General features: G+C 48.6%; 1 protein-coding gene across 2 annotated transcripts; it reads left to right on the top strand.

Annotated features, from left to right (window-relative positions):
- The first annotated feature begins 1,991 nt into the window (after positions 1 to 1,991).
- Positions 1,992 to 12,804, top strand: LOC135814136 (E3 ubiquitin-protein ligase CCNB1IP1-like). Of its 2 annotated transcripts, XM_065327202.1 has the most exons (12): positions 2,008 to 2,409; positions 3,438 to 3,626; positions 3,742 to 3,757; positions 4,030 to 4,089; positions 5,023 to 5,093; positions 6,693 to 6,767; positions 7,391 to 7,505; positions 7,828 to 7,848; positions 10,372 to 10,463; positions 11,092 to 11,114; positions 11,346 to 11,584; positions 12,125 to 12,804. In XM_065327202.1, exons 2-12 carry the CDS (start codon positions 3,564 to 3,566, stop codon positions 12,364 to 12,366), a joined length of 1,017 nt encoding a protein of 338 aa, XP_065183274.1. In that variant the 5' UTR covers positions 2,008 to 2,409; positions 3,438 to 3,563; the 3' UTR covers positions 12,367 to 12,804. The 2 variants fall into 2 exon arrangements, with proteins under 2 accessions (XP_065183275.1, XP_065183274.1); XM_065327203.1 differs by lacking the exons at positions 3,742 to 3,757; positions 4,030 to 4,089 and having other exon boundaries at positions 1,992 to 2,409.
- Positions 12,805 to 21,084: the final 8,280 nt, after the last annotated feature.

Genomic DNA, 21,084 nt, shown 5'->3' with positions numbered 1-21,084 from the left:
CTATAGGCCACACTTCCATATAATAGGTCGGGCATCACAACGGATTTTAGGTATTGGACCCTGGCCTTCTGGGAAAGGGATCGCCGGGCTCGCCACAATGCTCCGACTTTCCTGTTCACCTTCGCTGTAACATCGTGGATATGAGGGTCCCAGGTCAGTTGCTCGGTGATGGTTAAACCCAAGTACTTGGCCGCAGTACAAGCAGGTAAGCGGGTCTGATGGCAATTTACAGCGATACTGGTTTGCGCATCCCTCCCACAGATGGACAGAACTTGACTTTTGCGTTCATTCAATATCAGGCCGCGGTTTTCGAGCCAGTCGGCCAGCGCAGTGACGGATGACGAGAGTCCCAGTGAAATAGTTGCCGTGTTGGAACCACTTTGGTACAGTGCAATATCGTCAGCAAATTGTATGCTAGGGGTCGGGTGAGCTACTGCAGCTACCGCTCGGGTGTATATATTGAACAAGATGGGCCCCAATACAGATCCCTGGGGTACTCCACTTGTGCATACTGTGATGTTGCTCAGTTCGCTACCGATGCGGACTTGTTGTGTCCGGTTTGTAAGGTAGCTAACGAGCCATTTCATCACCGTACCGCCAACTCCAATTTCAAAGCAGTCCTGGATCATAATTGCATGCCGCACTTTGTCGAAGGCCTTCGACATGTCAAGGAAGCACACTCCAGAGGAGTCCTTCTTGTCGCGAGCCATTTGCAGCTGATCAACCAGTAAGGCTAGTGCATCACCCGTCGAGTGCTGCCGGCGAAATGCAAACTGAGTTTCCGGGATAGCGTCGGTGTGGTCGAGGTGCCGTACAAGCTGCCGCTGGACCAGCTTTTCCAGCAACTAACTTTGACAAAATCGGAAGTAGCGACACTGGCCTATAGTTTGTCGGCTGAGACGGATCCCCAGACTTGAACAGCGGGCTTACAGCCGCCAACTTGAAACCGGCAGGCACTGCACCAGATTTCAGTGACAGGTTGAAGAGTGTGGTGACAGATGGTGTGAGGACCTCGGCACAGGACTTCAGGAGGAATCCTGGGACACCGTCGCTGCCCGTTGCTTTCGCAGGGTTGACTTGACTTAGTAGACGGTAGAATTTCAGGGTGTTTCTGTTTTGGTACCCTGTGTCTCATTCGAGCACCCGGCCGGGTCTATGTAATCAGAGTCAGGAGGTCATGATGGCTGAATCTTGCCCGAGCCTGCAGCCCAAGGGCCGTAGGCCCGAGGGCTGCAGGCAAGGGCAAGATTCAGCCATCATGACAGACAGAGCGTGCTTGGTTTGATTTCTTACATCGCGAAGCAACATATTAGGGAAGGTCAAAGGTCGAAAGGTCGAAAGGTCGAAAAATTATTCCCAAAATGACGTCAAACGGTCCGAACATTCCCGAAATGACGTCAAACGGTCCTGAAACTCCCGAAATGACGTCAAACGGTCCTGATGGCCTGATTATGCCCGCGGCGGGAAGATCGCCTATTGGCCATGGCCCCGGCAACGATCACGTGTCATGTAAGAAGTATGTAATCAAGCACGCTCAGGAGGTCATGATGGCTGAATCTTGCCCGAGCCTGCATGCAGCCCAAGGGTCGTAGGCCCGAGGGCTGCAGGCAAGGGCAAGATTCAGCCATCATGACAGACAGAGCGTGCTTGATTTGATTTCTTACAGCGCGAAGCAACATATTAGGGAAGGTCAAAGGTCGAAAGGTCGAAAGGTCGAAAAATTATTCCCGAAATGACGTCAAACGGTCCGAACATTCCCGAAATGACGTCAAACGGTCCTGATGGCCTGATTATGCCCGCGGCGGGAAGATCGCCTATTGGCCATGGCCCCGGCAACGATCACGTGTCATGTAAGAAATGACAATCGGCGACAGAGCTACTACTTTTACAGTACTACTACTTGAGTACGAGATAAGAACCCTGGCCTGGCCTCGCTTGCCCAGCGGCCTAGCGGCAGCGCTGCAGCGGGGCCAGCCACGCCAGGCAAGATGAGGTCGATCGACTTGGACAAGTACAGTACGGACAAAACCCAGTTTGGGGTCAAAGTCCATGGATCGTGTTGCCTTGCACTTGCACTGTCGCAGTTGCTGTTTTTAGCTGGAGCTGGAGCTGAGACTGTGACTCGAGTGTGAGAGCCCGAGGGTCAGGGAAACTGAGTAGTTCCCTGCTAGCCTCGGTAGCTAGCTGGTCACAATCAATCCTGACCGAGTCGTTTTGTATTGCATTTGCATTTGGAAATCAGTCTTCTAAGTTCTGGACCGAATGTGTTGGTAACCTGTTATCATAAGTGGCCGACTGAAACCCCCTCACAACGTTACCCGGGTGTTCGCTGGAATACGGGAGAGGTTGATATATCGGTGTATTCCATTGGATTTTGCCTAAAACGAACACGCAGAATGTATGTAAAAGGTATGGTGAACTCCGCTGACTGAGCTAAAAGGTGTATTCATGGTTATGATTACAGATGTACATGTACACTGTATGGGTGCATTCATACTACTGTCCATTCATCCCAACTGGCACCTTTACAGGTGCGTGCGCGGGTGTCCTTCAAAGGGGGGTTCCGGGGGCCTCCCCGTGAAAAATTTCAAAAAAAGAAGCAAATCCTGCATTTTGAGCGAAAAAGGGGGGGGGGGGTTCCGGGCACCCAGGAAGCCATATGGGGCACGCGCCTGCCTTTAGGCCTAACCTTTTGCCAGTTTTGGTGTCTTGAACACACATCGTTACATGTACAAATTTGAGCCAGCAATCTTAGCATTTCATTTTTTAATGGGTGCTAGCGATGACAAGTGGTACGGTCAATACCGTAGTGACCATAGCATGTCCGACTCCACTGCGTGACCCTCATCTGTGGGGTTCTAGCGCTGCTCGCATATGGCATGAGATTGAGTCACACAGTGAATAAATAATAATAAACATAGCGGTGAACTGCGCCGACACCCACCGTCAGACAGCTCGGTACTCACAGCTCGGAGTGAGGATAACAAGGATGCAATCTATGGCGTTATGGGCCGCTACACGCCCGATCGGTTGAGAGACTCACCTCTTCTCCCCTGACGTGAGGTCAGCATTCGCCACTAAGGTGTACAGGCATAGGGGTGGCCTGCAGATGCAGCGACGGCTAGCTTGTGTGTTTCTGAACATTCAAACAATGCCGACACGGATCCCGCGAATATTATTATAATAAACATACTAGTAGTCCGTTCATCCAGCATTGCCCAAATTCCACAGTGCTTAACTAGTTGCACTCATGGGCCCTCGCTTCACTGGCATCCGTGTTTGTGCACACGACTTGAAAGCACTGCAGGATGTGTGCGATGGTACGGGGCACATCGGTATGCACAGTGAACTTTTCTAATAATTAAAACATTCTTGGAAAACATACATATCATCTCTGGTTGAGTTCGTGTGATTCCCACCATTGCTTCTTCAATTAGATATGGCCAATTTCAAGTAGAATCTTGATTACGATGACCTAGAGCTAAGCCGTTTCACCAACACTGATCTACATCCGAGCACAGCTGGTGGCCTCGTGTGCCGCGGCCTCGCCATACTCACCCGGGATGGACAGCGACCTGACATGCAATCTGAAGAAATGCCGAAAGCCGCTCACATCCTTTGCTTGGGTAAGGCAACTGCTAGAGCCTTGTAGCTTCTTCTCCGGAACTGGTATAACTTGCGATACTGACAAGACTAAAAACAGCTTTTTATTGTCCTTTGCATTGCTGTTTTCCCCTTTAGGTAACATCTTGCTCTCGTATCCTCTGTCGATGAAAGCCAGAATAAGTGAATTTAGCACCACTAATTTTTAATCTCTGCCTTACGAGATTGGCGAGACATTGTTTTAGGACAAACTATAAGATGTATGCCACACCAAGCCATGTTATACTTGTAGTTAGACCTACAAGAGTGTCATACCTGCTGATGGATATGCATGTCTTTTTTAAAACAGCGTTGCTTGTCTGTTTGAGCCATACTGCTCCATTGCAAGTGGCACAGTGTAGCCTGGCCTTGACTCGCTTTCCTCAGACATATTCTGTGACGAAGACGGCACGAAGGAATTCAACAAGTCCTACGCGTGTCCTGCTTGTAAGAGTGAGCGCTGTACATTGCTGCTGCTTTCTAGGATAAGAGATGCACCATGGCATACCTTCATGATCCTGATTCCTGTTGCTGATGCCACCCAGAGGCCAGCCGATTCCCTGGTCATAATTTTCCGACCAGATTTTAAAATTAGGGCTGAAAAGATTGCGAAGCATCTCTGCTGATTTAGCTGATAATTATCATGATGCTAGTGTTATTGGCTTAGTAGCAACTCCCTGGCGATTTGTGTTGCCACAGTGGCAAACTGAAATAGGCCCGCGGTAGACAGTGAATCGAGGCTTCAATAATGTTGTCAGCCAATAAGTTAACAAAGTCACTGATCTTTCTGTCACGGGCAGCAGATGGTCAGGTTATGGTGGAGCCCTAACTAACTCCCAACTCCAGCTATCTTGCAATGAACACACAGATTCAATGCAGGTGGTGAGAGTTGTGGCAGAGCAGCACACTCAAGCCAGGACCATGTGAGTGTGTCGTCACGGTGCAACAACTGATCACCAGTAACCAGTACCGTTGAACTGGGATGAAAATCAGTTTATGTACCCGGGCAAAACATTCTAACTGAATAGCTATGTGTCTTTTCGCATGAAACACTGGGCCTAGGAGTCAAAATATAACAACACCCTGGGCAGACAGCATGCTAAATCAGGGGCATCCGACGGTATTCAACATTGGTGCGGCCATGAATGGGTGGAGGGTGTGGGGGTCCTCCCCGGGACTTTTTTTAGGGAAATTGGGCCCAAATAACCCATATTCCATTGCTTCAAAACATCCCAAGATGAAAGTATTGGTGCGGCTTTGGCTGCACCTGCCGCACTGGTTCCGATGCCCCTGCAAGTAAGTCTGTGTACAGAGTGACCTGAGTTTGTGAATTTGTGTTGCAGCTTCTTCTATATATATTTTGCTATTTGTGCTATTCAGGTGAACAAAACTTGTCGGGAAAGTTTGACATCATTCGGACTGATCTCTCACCCACAGATCAATACAAGTCTGTAAGTTGTGGCATTCTGCAGCTGGCAATGCTGTGACCGTTCCCACACAATATCAGTATGGTTTGGTCGCACGTGTACTTCTGCCACACACCATTGCGTGGTTACATGCCATGGCACCAACATTACATAAATTTGATAGCTTGCATAGACCTCGGTCCTGACCATCATACACAGACATGCTGCACAGCCTCTGTTCTGACATTGACCTAAAACTTGACCTAAACTGTTGCTAAGGGGCTAATGAAGGAGTCCACACATTTTAGACGTGATCGCACAAGGCATACTACGAAATTCCATGGTAGCAGCCCATGGTAACCATGGAAACGGAGTATGGAATTATGCATTCCACTGCCTTGGCAGGCTAATAAAAACATTAGGACCTCACCACGATTGATGTGCCATGGTCAAAATTCACTTTGGACATATTTGCTAGCGCTCCGACAGGAGTATGTGCGGCCATTTTGACAATTGATAAAATTGCACATATGCAATGCACTGGATATAGCTTTGCATTTTGCGCCATTACTTTGCCAGACAGCAATTGTTCCCAGAAAATTCTGAACCAAAAGCACTTTTGCAGCACGATTTCTTGGGTCCTACCGGGAGGACGGCATGCAAGCTATCAATAACTCCCCAGAGAGTGATCTTCAGTATCAGTGCTGTCTCAATAGAATTTCAAGTAGGGGTCAAAGGGGTGTACCGGGTCCCCGGGTACCCGACCGTTAATCTCAGGTACCGTAAGTAAAAGGGTACCCGTTTGGATTTTGATGAACCACTCAGTGTGGAGCAACACTGCTGGGATTGTGTATTCCAGGCGGAAGTCGATTATTTACAACTACACGCTGGATGTCTGCATTGTTGTTGCATTTTCGCACCTAGTAGATCTACTCCTGCGACTATCAGACACCAATCGATTTGCGAATCACAACGTGATATCAAAATGCAACCCGAGAACAGATGAATTATAATCTTGATTGATGTAAAAATTGCGCAAAAACCTAAACATGGCTGCTAAAGGGTACCCGTTAACCCGCCTGTTAAGAAAATTACCCGTTCGTTAGTTAAAGGTTCACCCGTTTGACTCCTAATTTCAAGTTGACATTATACTAATTATTTGTGGCACACACATCATTTTCAGACGTGTCCCGGACCAGTGGTGGACACACCACAATTTGCCCGGACAAAAACATGCCTGCCATGCATTCCCCCTGGTGCATGATGCACTCCAACGGATAATATTTAGTGAAAGCTGCTATCGGCCAGGTAACTTCTCTTACTACACACTCATGCAGCACACATGCCGCATACTTCTTGTTGTAGCTTGTCCACAATTTCAACTGCCATGAGGAGAGACAAAGACCACGATGGCAAGTTCTCGGTAGTTGCACAGTGCAAGAGCAATTGCAGAAAACCCGACACTGCCCGGGGTGAAAATCATCTCGGGATCTTACACGCTTCCGCAATGCTAAGTGATGGAACTGTGACGAAAAAATAGTTTATACAGATATTAGCATCAACGTATGCACTTTGTACATTGCATGTTCCTGCCGTTGTGCTAACAATGTAGACTTGTCTGTGACCTGGGTTTGTTATTTGCAGATGGTTCTAGCTGGCCAAAAGCCCGAAGTCATTATGGAGATCTGCACAAGAGCGCTTTCATTTTGGACGTACCAGGTGCGCACACACTGCTACACATACTGGCACTTGCCTTTACATTTGCAGGGGCGTAGGAGGGGTTTTGGAAGTGGTACGACCGAAGGCCGTTTTGGAGGGGGTCCCGGGGACCTCCCCCGGGAAAATTTTGTAAGAAACTAAAAAAAAAAAAAAAAGACACAAAATTCTGCATTCTGGGAACTTCTGGCACACTTCTGGCACAGTTTATAAAGTCATAGAATTATTTCACGGTCAGAAGAGACGTGCATGGACATGCACAGATGCATGGCAGATCTACGAGTACGAGCGTAGACCTACGAGTCTAGAAAAAGGTGAAAGTCTGATGATGCGCATATGCATCGATGGATCCTGATTTTTTTATTGCGGTTTTGCACGTTCCGGACGGACCACACTTTTCGAAAAGTGGTACGGCCATGGTCGTACCAGTCGTAGCGGGTGCTACGCCCCTGATTTGTACATCAGGGTCGCCAACACTTCAGTTGCATGTACACTGATGTCCTTGGCTTTCTTAGAAGTATCTGCAAGTTTGAACTTGATCCATGACCAATGTGTTGTTGTTGTGGTGATGCTGCAAATACATGTGATTCTCTTCTCTCTCATTTTTATTCTTTGCACTGGAACAGGCGCATCAGGAGCGCACCTACCACGAGTACCTTTCCAACAAATCGAAAGAAAGGTGCCTCAAACTGGAACAGTACTACGAGCAAGTGCTAGCTCGGCTGCAAAACGAAATCTCCTGTATCCTACACTGGACTAGGAATGTCCATGTTCACAGATGGTTGAAGTGCCACCTGCCCCCCCCCCCCCCCGGCCTCCTCGTGTACCAGTGGCATACATGTTTTACCGTGCATGTGTTGGTGGTTGTACTGGGAAGAAGAGGTACTGTTGCAAGAAGGAGCCACGGGTGTGTGTGATCCCCGGTAGCCTAATCGGTGGGGCACTGCCCCGGAAGGACAGGGGTGCTGGGTTCGAATCCCGCTCGTGGATCCTTCTTTTGCAACACTTAGTACAGTGTTACCATGGCTACTGTCCTTGACCTAACATGACGACTGCACGACAGCGCTGAAGAGTCAAGTGTCAAGTAAGTGACATCATTGCAATAAGACTTGTTGTTTGAGCACTGGTGAGTGTGTGGACACCAGGTGTTCTGCTGAACCACATTGTAGATACATGAATAGAACCAATACAGTGAAGTGAGCAGACTCAAAAAGCCGGTGTGAGATCGACTTCTTCCGTAAGCTGAACTTGGCTAACTGTGAGTGATGATCGCACAGAACAGCAAGGTTACGTCCCAAGTTTTCTGAGGGAGCCTCGGGAAAGAAAAGTGATGACGGTTCAATGTACTGCATGTACACTTGTGTTCATCACAAATCTATAGCATGAGAAATGGCTCGGGACATAATTATCTGTCCCCGGGGAAAATTGCGGAAAAAAATCGCAAAAAACGCGGGGGAAAACGCGGCATAATGATGGCATAATTTGCGGTAAAATTAATATGCGGTGAATACTATTGATGTGCGGCAATTTTCAATGAGTATGTAGTGAAATGATGGATGTATTCTTGCTCATGCCACAGACAAGGCCAGTCGAGTTCGAGATCACTTCTCCTCACAATTCAGTGCCAAAACAGCAGGTGAAATACCACCGCCATCACCATACTCCCTCGCCACTCCCATCTCCGAATCTGAAGTCGCCACTGCCCTCAAGCGCCTGCGAAACGGGAAGGCCTGTGGTCCAGATAAAATCCCAGCAGAGCTCCTGAAATATGGATCCGAGGTGCTAGCGCCGGTCATAGCAAATTTCGTCAACGCTGCTCTCTCGCAGGGTGCCAATTTATCGACGGCTATTGGACCAGGAATACTCATACCTCTCGCTAAGCCTAACAAGCCCAAGGGTCCTGTAACCAGTCTGCGGCCCATCACTTTATTAAACTCTATCCGCAAAGTGATATCGATCATTGTGCTTCGGCGCATCACGGAATCCGGGGCACTCTCTCGTCATCTTGGTACTACACAGTCCGGCTTCCGCCCGGGCCGTAGTACAGCGGACGTGGTATGGACCCAGCGGTGGATCGCTGCAAGAGCCATTCGTTACCGACAGCAATTTCACATTCTAGGCCTGGACATGTCCAAGGCCTTCGATACGATTAACCGCCTGAAGCTGCTGGAGGTGATGTCTGCAATCACCAATTCAGATTGCACATGTCTCATCCACCACCTACTCCACAACACAACTATCACTGTTAAGGTTGCAAGTGCCACAGCTGAACCGTTTGAGAGCACTATTGGAACACCACAAGGCGACAGTCTCAGCCCAGTTCTCTTCATCTGCTATCTGGAGGCTGCACTACAGGAATGCAGAACTCGTCTCGCGCCCCGCCCTGCTGGCGACGCAAGTCTACCACCAGAGACGGGTTATGCAGATGACATCTCCTATTATTCAACCTGCAGGCTGTGGCTTGAGAATGCTCTGCCTGTAATAGCAGACACACTGCACGATTGGTCATTAAAAGTAAATCCAGATAAAACAGAGTGGATCCGTGTGTCACCTGAATCCGAGAGCTGGCGGACATCTAGGCAGCTTGGCTCCTTGATGGGGGAGGAAGAGGATGTTCGGCGCAGGATGGAACTTGCCTCTCGCGTGTTTGGCCAGCTGTACGCCCTATGGCTGCGTAGAGATAAAGTAGCGGAGAAGACACGCTTACGCCTGTACAACGCTATCGTACTGCCGACATTCCTGTACAATTGCGAGACCTGGGGATTATCGTCAACAGCAATGGCCAAGGCAGACGCATTCCACCGGCGTCAAATGCGATCACTCCTTGGAATACGATACCCAGACACAATTTCAAACGACGACCTATACCGCAGAACCAAGAGCAACCCTATATCAGACACAGTTGCATGTAGGCGACTACGAATGACCGGTCATGTGCTGCGGATGGACACGGACACGCCACCGCAAGTAGCCATGAGCGGCTATTTTGACAAGGGCAACAAAGCACCTCGTGGACGGCCAAGGTTGACACTGGCCACAAGTCTGGTTGCTCAGCTGAATAAGCTGGGTGTGCCAATGAAGACCATGGAAGACCTTTCCAGGTGCCGACAACAAGCAGCAGACAAGACAGACTGGAGGAAACTGTGCAGCTCGACACCCGGCGAGAAATCGGTATCAGCAGCTACTACACCTAGCTGATGATGCTCACAAGACAGAAGCGGAAAAAACACTGAATTTCTTTATTTAGTGCTCTACTACGCGAAATGTGCTATTATTATTATTATGTAGTGAAATCAATCAGTTACAAGTCTCTGGTGTAAGCACTCGTCATATTTGAGTAAAAAGCCGCCACGACGAGACGTTGCTGACCGGACAGTGCACTGTGTGTACGTGTAGTGCAACAAAAAAGTTCAAAAAACGCGGGAATATGGCGGAAAACGCGGTCTTTTAAACAATCGCAAAAAACGCGGAAAAAAACGCGGCCGCGGAATTGCAATTTTCCCCGGGGACAGAATTATGCACTGATTGCCCTGACTAGTGTAATCAAAACTTGAGGCAGGAAAAATGCTTCCTACTTTTACACGATCACTGTGATTGTTTGTTTTAGCTGCTAAACATGAATTAGAAGCACTCAAAGCCAGGTATAATGAATGCTCCAGCAAGCTCGTGGAGCGCAACCGCCACTACCAAAAGCTTCAGGTAAATCCCAGGTTTATGCAACCAGTTTGTAATGTAGATCATGCTGATGATAGTTAGCCTGAAATGCGGAGACTGAATATTCATTGTCCACTGTCAGCCTTCGGTGTACTGGGGTGAGTTTGGAGGGAGGACTCATTTCCTTATGAACTGGTCATAAAGTCAAAACCCTGGCCTTCCCCATCCTGAGCGGGCCAGCACAACCTCAAGCACACGCGCGTGCGCGCGTGCACACACACATCTTGAACCTTGAACTTTGACCTTTGAACCTTGAACATGCCCATTGCCGATGGCAATGATAGCGAAGGGACTATGAGGGAATGAGAGCGAAGGGACTATCTGCTAGCACCACACACACACACACACACACACACACACACACACACACACACAACACACACACACACACACACACACACACACAGCCTATTCATTAAATACACACACTGGCGCTACCTTGCCCAAGTATCTGCGTGTGCCAAATCAGCTGCTAGGAAACGAAAGAATGAGTTGCACCATCCTTTATCTACGGGTTAGTTTTGAGCCTTTGACAGTGTGATTGAGGACTCAGTTGAAGCTGCAGCAGTTCCACTGGGTATGTGGGTTTTTTCCTGTTTTCTTATTTCTGCAGTCCATGTACGATGTAATGCGCAGGTGAGTTATTTTTGATTCATGGCTCTAGCTAATGTGATATGTTTGCTATCATATCGGCTACCTTAATAACATAAAAGGTGACAATTTCACATGCATTCCAGAGTGCCGAAAATGATCCGCCAAGATGAAGAAGCGGTTAGTTTGGAATATTCTTTCGGCCCACTGTTTCCCACCAGACTAGGCATAGCCTTTGAGACGAGCCCCCTGTCAATCTCTGACCCCCTTTTGTAGGAGAACCGTGACGACATCAACATTTGGCAGTTCAGATGATTTGGGAACACGGTTGAAGCCTTCCTTGGCTCCTCACTTCTCGCTGTTGCCAAGTCGTAACAAAGGTTTTTCCAGCGCTGGCCACACTCAGCAGGCAGGGGTGCACGCTGTCGCGGTGGCACATAGCAACAGTGGTGCAGCAACAACATCTCTTGTGGAGTCCACCGATGGCAGCAGCAGCCACAGAGCTGGACAGGAAGGTCAGTGCATGATAACAGTCTCCTGCACAAGCTAGGCAGGCACTAGCTGTGACAGGCCATGGGATACAACTATGGATGTGTTTCGACATAATCTCCACACCGTGCATTTAGTTTATGCTCTAAGCAAAGGGAAGGGAAGGGGTACAGGAAAGACGATAACAATTATAGCACTGTGAGAATAGTGGGCTTTGCTGCTCTCCCCTCCCCCCCCCCCCCCCTTCCCCGAATGCACTCTGCCCAGGGTGCTGTGACAAATGTTAGCCCTAGTCTGTAATCGAACGGTGCAGGCATTACGGTAACTGGAGCGCGAGTACATGTAATGTACAGTGCGTGCTGTATTTGCACACGCCGTGCATTCAAGTATGTAGAACTCCACTGGAATGCTACTCACCGCAGGTTGCGAATGAGGCAAACCAAAGCATCTACAAGCGCTTTGTGTGGGTATCTCCTTCTTAGAATCCCTGAAAAGCTATGCATAATTGAAGGGAAACCTTTTTATAAGACATACTTTTATTCTTTTGAATTGGCTAATTTGTGCAGGAGAGTTTGAATTTCGACCTCAAGTTGACGTCCAACAGAGTAATCAGTTCAGCACATTTCGCTTACCAACACCTCCAGCCGGTAGGCTAGGAACTCCTCAAGTCATGGGCACTGCAGGCACCGCCGTCGACACCGAGGCATCGGCATCCACAAGTGCCGACATGCAGGCAAAGTTCACACTGAACCTATCAATGCCGGGGCCACAGATAGGCGACGTGATCGAACCAAAGCGCTTTCAGTAGTCGTCTTTCCATTGTCACAGATAGAGTCGCACCACTGTTACCAGTCCAATCCCCTTCATACCGTAGTGCACATAGTTTTAGTTGCATAGTGGAATTATCATTACTTTAGAGGCTTCAATATGCCAGATTAGGTGGATTTGCCTAAAACCAGTTTAGTGGGCTTTTCTTGAAAGGTAGCCGGAAGGTTGTCAGTAACACACAATTCTTGTGACTCCGCTGGTGATATTTTAAAACGTTCATTGTTTGTTCCCATCATCTGGTCAGCCTCTGGAATATTCACACATGATTCCTTCCATTCAGCGCTACTCAATCTTCATGCAGGCAAGCCGACAGAGTGAGATGGCTTAGGACCATCACTGAGAATGCTATGTTCAATGATGTTATCTTTAAATTGCTTCACCATAGGTACAAACATAGGTACAAACATAGGTACAAACATTGATGCCTTCTTGCTGTGGATCCGGAATGATGCCAGAGCAAGAACAAACTGAGGGCATGATGCACATGTACCAGGCTCAAGCCCTGCTTGAAAGGGGAAATATTCCCTCCGCTGTTCTGTCACGGACCCCTTACTTAGTGCTAGATTATGACATAATCAGGAAACACATTGTGTTAGTGTGAGGGTAACCGTGGCAACGTGGGCAGGGCGAAAGGGATTTTTTGGTTTTAGACCGCTTTCACGGTGGTGGGTGTGATCACTTCCCATTGCGTTCGGAACTGCATCTGCACATAATCCAGGGAGTCGTAAAATAGCAGGGAATTATCCCATTTTACGACTCTCTGCTCCTAACATTGATCGGAGTCTGGCTAGGCAATCCTGGGAAAGAACCGAAAGAAGAGTTGTCCTGGGTCGACCCAGTTGATTGCGCAGGATCGCCATGGCTGAAAAGGGAAAACTCCAGCACACGCTGTGGAGGAGAGTTCTTTTGGATTCTCAGTAGATGGGGAGAGGCTACATCACCAAGGAGCTCCCAACGTCGTTACTGAGTCAATCTCATGTGAAATTGGTGCTAAGTTGCAGATATCATACAGGTGCTTGTTGCTGATCTTATTCGGGAACTTAATGCTAGCAAGAGTACATAACCAGGTTATGTACTCTTGATGCTAACCATACTCTTGCTAGCACCTAGCCGAGCAAAAAGCAAAGTAATAAAAAAGAAAAAAGATGGACTAAATGAGACTGGGTTAGATTGCCAAAGCAAGAGGATCAAAAGTGGCATCATGCTCCTGCGGCGAGCACAGCGGGATACTGAGTAGTCAGCCAAAGCTCAGTTGGACTTCGGGTGAGTGACGCGATGTCCACATAGGTTAGCATTTGCTGAGCGGACAAGAGAGAAAGAGACCCTTGACCTGATCCAGGCCAGTGCGGTGGAATAGGGCTCCTTGCTCTTGTCCGAGAGCATAGGGGCAACTCTGTTGTAGAGTGCAGAAGCCGCTTTCCCGAATCCTCCTGATGCACTTAAAGGGGAGTTAAGGCAAAAATTAAAATTTCACCAGTTGTAGTCTTCGGGGTGCTGAGTCGAATGGTCTTGGTCCGAGAAAGCTGAGACGCTCCCTTCCTACTTGAATCCCAATCGAACTCGCGCACTTCCACCGAAACTGGGTGACTGCGCCCTACGAGATGGGGATTTGTATACAAAATGTCACTAAAAGCGCCATTTCGTTCTTATAAAAGCACGGATGACCGCGATTGGCCCATATGTTGTAGTCTTTTGGACGCTGAGTCGACTGGTTTTGGTCCGAAAAGGCTGCGATGCAGCGTTCCTCCTTTATTCCCAATCGAACATGGTTGAAGAAGCGGTCACGTGCTCCTGGGTGCCAAAATCACCTGGTCACCACGCCAGCAGGCGACAACTTTCACACCAAGGTTCAACTCGAGTGACAGGACTGCACCCAAAAAAGGTCAAAACAGGCTGTAAGTTGTACCCTGCAGGCACGGTGATCAGGTGACTGGTGTACGCAGGAGCACGTGACCGCTTGTTCAACCATGTTCGATTGGGAATTAGGGGCGAACGCTGCATCGCAGCCTTTTCGGACCAAAACCAGTCGACTCAGCGTCCAAAAGACTACAACATATGGGCCAATCGCGGTCATCCGTGCTTTTATAAGAACGAAATGGCGCTTTTAGTGACATTTTGCATACAAATCCCCATCTCGTAGGGCGCAGTCACCCAGTTTCGGTGGAAGTGCGCGAGTTCGATTGGGATTCAAGTAGGAAGGGAGCGTCTCAGCTTTCTCGGACCAAGACCATTCGACTCAGCACCCCGAAGACTACAACTGGTGAAATTTTAATTTTTGCCTTAACTTCCCCTTTAATACTACAGGCACAAAATTTAATGAGGCGTGCTCAATTTCCCCGGATTCGTTCCTCATACGAGCACCTCTTCTCGGCTTCGTGTCGGTATATTACCGGAAGTGACTGCTGGCGGTTGGAATGCACATACAGGTTAAAGACGCGAATGTCGAGGAGCGTCTTCTCAAAACGCCCACTTCATAATGCCGGATGCTGCCACGTCCAGGCGAGCGCTGTCAGCTCAGATTGAAGTGCGAAGACGCAGGATCTCACCGGGTTGTAGGGCCTAGGGAAGGTTCAGTGCTCACATCATCAGTCCTGGTGATGTCCTACACTACAGTCCATTCAAAAAAAAGGTTGAGCGCTGGCTCTGGAGAGCTCCCGTGTTTGGCGATTTTGTGGTACACTGTGCAGTGCCGCGCGATTCGAAACTTGCAAAAGGGTCCAAAAAGGCACCTCAACTGGGGTTCGAACCGCAAATGTACTGTTATATATATTATATTATTATGCAAGTGGAGTGAACGGCCTGGATTTTCATGGTTTTTACCCAATTCAGTGCTTTGGGGGCAAAACCTGGCCGAAATCCTATTCTTGTTATGGCTTGCTTTTTGGAGAAATAGACTTCAAAAACACAAGAGCATTCCATGGGGGATTGCCAAAAAAAAGGAGACGAAAACTCAAAATTTGACCCGTTTATGGCCAAAAGCTAGGATATCAACATTTTCTGAATGGACTGTAGATGGTAGATAGGACATCACGGAACCCAGCATGCCCCAGCATACATACTATGCTGTTCCCATAGTAATCGTGACACGTGACTCAAAACTTTGTGTCGCGTCCGTCCGAGGAAGATGAAATGTCGCACTCAAAACAAACGCAACGAAGGCCTTTCGTCTCAAAAGTAATTAGTTGTTCTCCTGGCGGCTTGCCTCAAGCGAGTCGAGATTTGTATCTTGCCTCTTGCCTTCACGAATTTTATTTTCCTCGTTGTGGAGTACGCCTGGACAAAGGAACTGGCAAGCGAATCGTTTTGGTCGCATTGAAAATTGCAAGTGCACAAGAGGATTGGCGAAGCAATTTCTGTTCGCACTTTCAGCAGAGCAGTAGCTGCTGCTGCGATAAAGTTTTTACTTTCGCCATTGGTTTCAGGCAGCAGAAGGATCTGGCTGAAAGCGATGGCGATACGTCCATGACCACCACGTCCTGGGTTGATATCCAAGAAGGACCGTCCAAGGTCCAGTTTTAGCCAAGAGCTGTCGTATCCAAGAAATCAAAAACGCCAACAACAAGCTTTGGCTAAATAATATCTTCCAGGCAGTAATTTACGGGCCTAGCGCCTGCTGCCTCGTCTTCCTCCTCTGCATGGCCAGGTTTGGGGCGAAATGAACGCACGGGGCGTGAAGAAACATTCCAAAGGCAAAACATTCAAAATTAGAACCAATCAGGGAGTGGTATTTTACGACTCCCTGGAACCAATCGTTTCCAAAGAAGCGCCGCGTGGCTACGAGAAACCGGTTAACCCACATGAAATCCCCAAACGAAAACGGCCATTCGGTCGGGTATTCGATGGCGAATCGAATATACACTACCTCAATCCCCGCCGATGTCTGATATTCTCCGCCTATTCCCTCAAACTTGACCAATTCGGAAAGAAATCCATCGCCATTACGATCGTGCATCCTCCACATACATTCAGAAATGCTCACGCAGCACTTCTTTTCATCGCGTGTGCGCGACCGACGCTTCCATGACAACTCTGGGACAGGTAACCAATCAGACTCATTCAGAGTGCGATGTCCTAGATAGGACATCTCCCCTACTGATCATGGGCCACATCTCTGAAAGTTTCAGTTTGAGGAGGGCCAGGGCCCAGGCCCAGGGATGCAGTCAGATCATTGCCATTGGAGGTCACTGACGTCTGTGGCACATGGATGGGTAGCCGTCTATGGCCTAGAGTATGGGACAGGACAAAGCGTGTTCTGCTGTGAAGGAAGCGCCGCATGTGCAGGTTGAGGGAAGTCCAGATAGGATCCAACCATAGCACAAGCGAAGTGTGCCACAGAAAGCTTGTTTATGGAGGACGAAAACGTAGCGATGGGGCGGGCGGCAGGCAAGCCAACTAGAGGCTCCCTTCTCTGAAGCCAGTTCCAGCACCTGAAGCATGGCAGCGGGCAGCCAGGGCTATCCTTGATGGACTTGTCATGGTCCATGTGTGCCTGGCAGGCTTGGCATCAAGCATCTGCCTTTGCTTTTCTGGTGTTGTGCATGATACCGTCAAGGGATTGGTCTTGAAACAGGATACGCTCTACGAGTGCTGGCGTGATAACTTTCGAGTCCTGGTGCTGGGCTGACAGGGAGGCCGGGATGATGAGACCGAATCATCCGTCTCTGCAGGGTAGATCGAGGATGGACCTTTCAAGATCACCTGGAGGCGGTCGGTTGGTGATGGCTGGAATGAGGTTAGTGCGGATCCTGTCCTCAATGGGAGCAAGCACGGTGTCGGGCACAGTTCGAGCAATGAAAGCCTATTTGTGCCGCAGGTCCTGTCCAAATACCCAACCGCTGCTTGGGGCTGGGTGACAGCATGCTGGGCGAACACTGTAGCCACTGCGCACCACTCCTGGACTTTCGATCGAAGAAAGTTCTCACAGTACTGTGGGATGCCCAGAACTGCGCCCAGATGACGACAGCGGTCAACACGGATGTCCACATTGGTGTCACCAAAAAGCTCAGCTGCTAGGTCAGCATGATCTGGTTTTGTAAGAAGAATGGACTTCTTGGCATTGATAAAGCAGCCCAAAACTGGCCCCTCTTCCTGTAGGATAGACCAACAGGTACGCAGCGTCTGTAGTTTGCCACCCATTGTTGAGTCATCTGTGAACCAGGCTTTGGAGGGCGCCACTGGACTTGGCGCTTTGTATGAGGGGTACCGTCCCAAGTGCATACATATGGCGAGTGGTCGCCTTGTCTGGTACCTTCGCAGGACCGAAGTGTTTCGCCCCCGACGGAGAGCTTGGATGGTGAGCGGTAGGAATTGATGACAGTCACGAGCTGAGAACTCCGGGCAGAGTTGGCGGATGTTAGCAAGACATGCACTGGCACGGTTAATGCAGTTGAAATCGTTTGTTAAGTGTCGTCATTCAGGAATGTTGCCTTGATGGCCGGCACTTGCAATTGTAGTTGGAGAGAGCCGACTGGTTGTTCGGTGGGTGGACCGACCACTTTTCAGGATGGCCTTCCCCAGCACACGGCGCACAACTTCCCCAACGCCATGATGGGGCGCACACCAACCTGCTTGTCTAGTGGACTGAGGCGGCAGGCATTGTAAGCCTCCCGGCAATGACGCTGAATCAACGGGGCACAATGCTATTCGTCTTCCACGTAGCGCCAGGGCATCGCAAAGGTCATCGGAAGCTAGGAGGTCCCGCTGCTCCGGTGGTGTTGAGTAGAACCTGCTTCACGACATCCCTGGTGATGGCGGAGAGCATAATGAGATGGGGAGGTAGGGGTGGGACACCTGTGATTGCTGCGCTATCTTGCAAGTCTTCGGAAGCCGACTCACGGAAACATCTGAGGTCAAAGGACAAGGTAAAAGGTCAGGCAGTCAGGCTATACGACGCATGTGCGTAGATCTTGTCTCCGGCGAGAACTCGGAACCAGGGAGTAGTAAAATGCTCCCGGCTCAGAACCCTAGTTGAATGAGTGCATCACAGGCTGCATTTTCAGACAGTGCCCATGCGGACAATCGTGCATGATGGCGAGTGCATACAGGATGCACTACAAAAATTCAGTATAGATTTCTTCTATAGATTTCTTTACTTCCCCGGCACAAATTCAAACATGCGGCCAAGGGAAAAGTAACAACGGGTGTGAACGGCTACTCTCGGTTGCCGGGCGGTCGGAACTTTTACCTTGTCCCATGACCTCAGGTTTTCCCCATGGCATGAGTGTGAATCGCTGACTTATTAGGGGATTCACACACACACGGGTAAACCTGAGGTCACGGGACAAGGTAAAAGTTCAGACCTTCGGTCAACGGAGTGGGGCCGTTCACACCCGTGGTCAGTTTTGCCTTGGCCACACGTTTGGCCATGAACTTGTGGCGGGGCAACTAAAAAAATAATCTGTACTGCATTTTTGTAGTACATCCTGTACTGTATCTTGCATTCGCCATGCACGATTTTTCGATCGGCACTGTCTGAAAATGCAAGTTGCGATGCACTCGTACAACTAGGGTTCAGAGTTCTCGCCAAAGACAAGATCTACGCATGCGCGCCTTATAGCCATGGGATTTTTCCCTTGACAAACGCTCTGAGGCCCACGGCCACGGCTTTGCCAATTTTTTCCCGAGAGGTTCTTCCTTTCCCCCAGTACCATAGTTTCCATAACAACTTTCCCATAACCGTGGTTTTACCCGTGTGTGTGAATCCCCTATTAACCAGATTACCAAGAGCACCCGGTTTCATAGTACACATGGGTAAAACCACGGGTTTGGGAAAGTTGTTATGGAAACGATGGTACTGAGGGAAAGGTAGAATCTCTCTGGAAAATTAGGCGAAGCCGTGACGGTGCGGTTCAGGGCGTTTGTCAAGGGAAAATCCCACGGCTATACGGCGCACGTCTAGAGACCTTATGAAAACATCTGATATAATATACAATAGGTATCGGTTATAGCGTGGGTGTTTGAAAAACGACTTTCTATTCTTATTTCCGATATTTCTTACACACGATAAATCAAGTGTGGCATATCATATGCATGTGCGCAGGGGCAGGAAGATCATCGTACATGCAACGCAGTACTTCTGTACATGTGGCTGGTCATAGTCCCATACTAGACTATAGGCTTACCATGTGGCTATGCAAAATGAGTTACATGGCCCCAACAGTTGAATCTGCAGCACTACGACGCAACGAGAGTCACATCAGAACGGCATTGGACAGATGTTATTACTACAGGCGATACACTTTGTACTAATCTGGCATGTTTTGCTACACAAAGTCCATTCTTAGGACAGATATATTCTACTATGGGATAAAATTGCTTGTAAGAATAAATGTGCCCTTGAAATGCATGTTATGATTATGAAAACATGAGAGTTCATTCTTGTAGGCAGTATATTCTTTTACACGACCACGCTGTTACCGATACGCACTGTACTACAATTGTAGTACTCTTGTGCACGAACTCTGAACCCTTAGGCCTAGTTGTACGAGTGCATCGCAGTTTGCATTATCCGACAGTGCCCAAACATGAATATGCTGTGTGTGGTCATACAGCTATATACAGACAATCACGCATGGCATGTACTACAAAATGCAGAACAGATTCGGTACGACGAGTTGCTTTCCTGCCACAAATTCAGCAATCCTGTACGTGTGCCATCAAGAGTACGGGGGTTATGTACTCTTGGTGTTATGCATGGCCATATGCTGCAGCTAGCAATATATATGTACTAGTGCACTACATTGTACTTTTTATTTTTTTATTTTTTATAAACCGGTAAAGCCTCTTGTACGTACGGGCAAAGCAAAATAAAAAGAAGAAGAGAAGAAAAACTAAACTAAAAAGAAGAAGAAAACGTTGCATGCATGCTACGTAGCTAGATCTACGATCGTACGAGCTACGTAGCCTACGGTACGCCGATAAAGTCGCACTCGGAACAGGCGCTATAGTATAGCCTCGTGAGCAGCATGAGCAGCTACCGCATCGAGTCCTTCCTTTTGCTTCTTTCATTTGTTTGTTCTTTTTTGCCCCTCAACCTTTTTCGGTACGAAAACTCCACTTTTGGGTTTGCGTAGAAGCACGTCATCTCACGTGCATGTCGACTCCCACTATCCCGGCCCGGGGGCCCGCGCGGGCCCGGCGGGGGGATCCGCAGTACTGTACGAGTAGCTCTACAGGCCTCAGCTCAGGGAGTCGTCATTCAAAAATATGACTGAGTACAATGTCATCAAGAGTACATAACCAGTTATGTACAAAAAATAGGCACGAAGAAACGTGAGGACCACACGAAGACACTCTTGTCAAAGATTTGTCCACCAAGGAAAGCACAACGACTCAGGAGGCCTCTACTTCCATATTTAAAAAATTGCGACATGTCCAAAAATAATTGCGAATCACCTCGTACTCTCAACTTACTTATGTACTCAGATGTCATGTAGATCTATATATTGTAGCTCTACTCCTGTCGTACAGTCTAGCATACGGGATCCCGGGAGTGTGAGATTTCCGGTGCATACAGTATGCTCCGACTTCCTGTGCCTGTGGTGATGCATGTGCTTGGGCTCACCCATGCTGTTTGAGATTTTGAGAAGGTATTGAGAAGGTGTTCGACGAAACATTGCCGCTGGCAATGGTGGATTGTAAAAGGATATCAGCAACTTCTTATGTACCTTGATGGACGTATTCCTTCGGATTCTCATTC

The sequence above is a fragment of the Sycon ciliatum genome, chromosome 4 (genome assembly GCF_964019385.1).
Source record: "Sycon ciliatum chromosome 4, ocSycCili1.1, whole genome shotgun sequence".
In the NCBI taxonomy this organism is placed as follows: Eukaryota; Metazoa; Porifera; class Calcarea; order Leucosolenida; family Sycettidae; genus Sycon; species Sycon ciliatum.
This window is presented reverse-complemented; position numbering and strand designations above follow the sequence as displayed.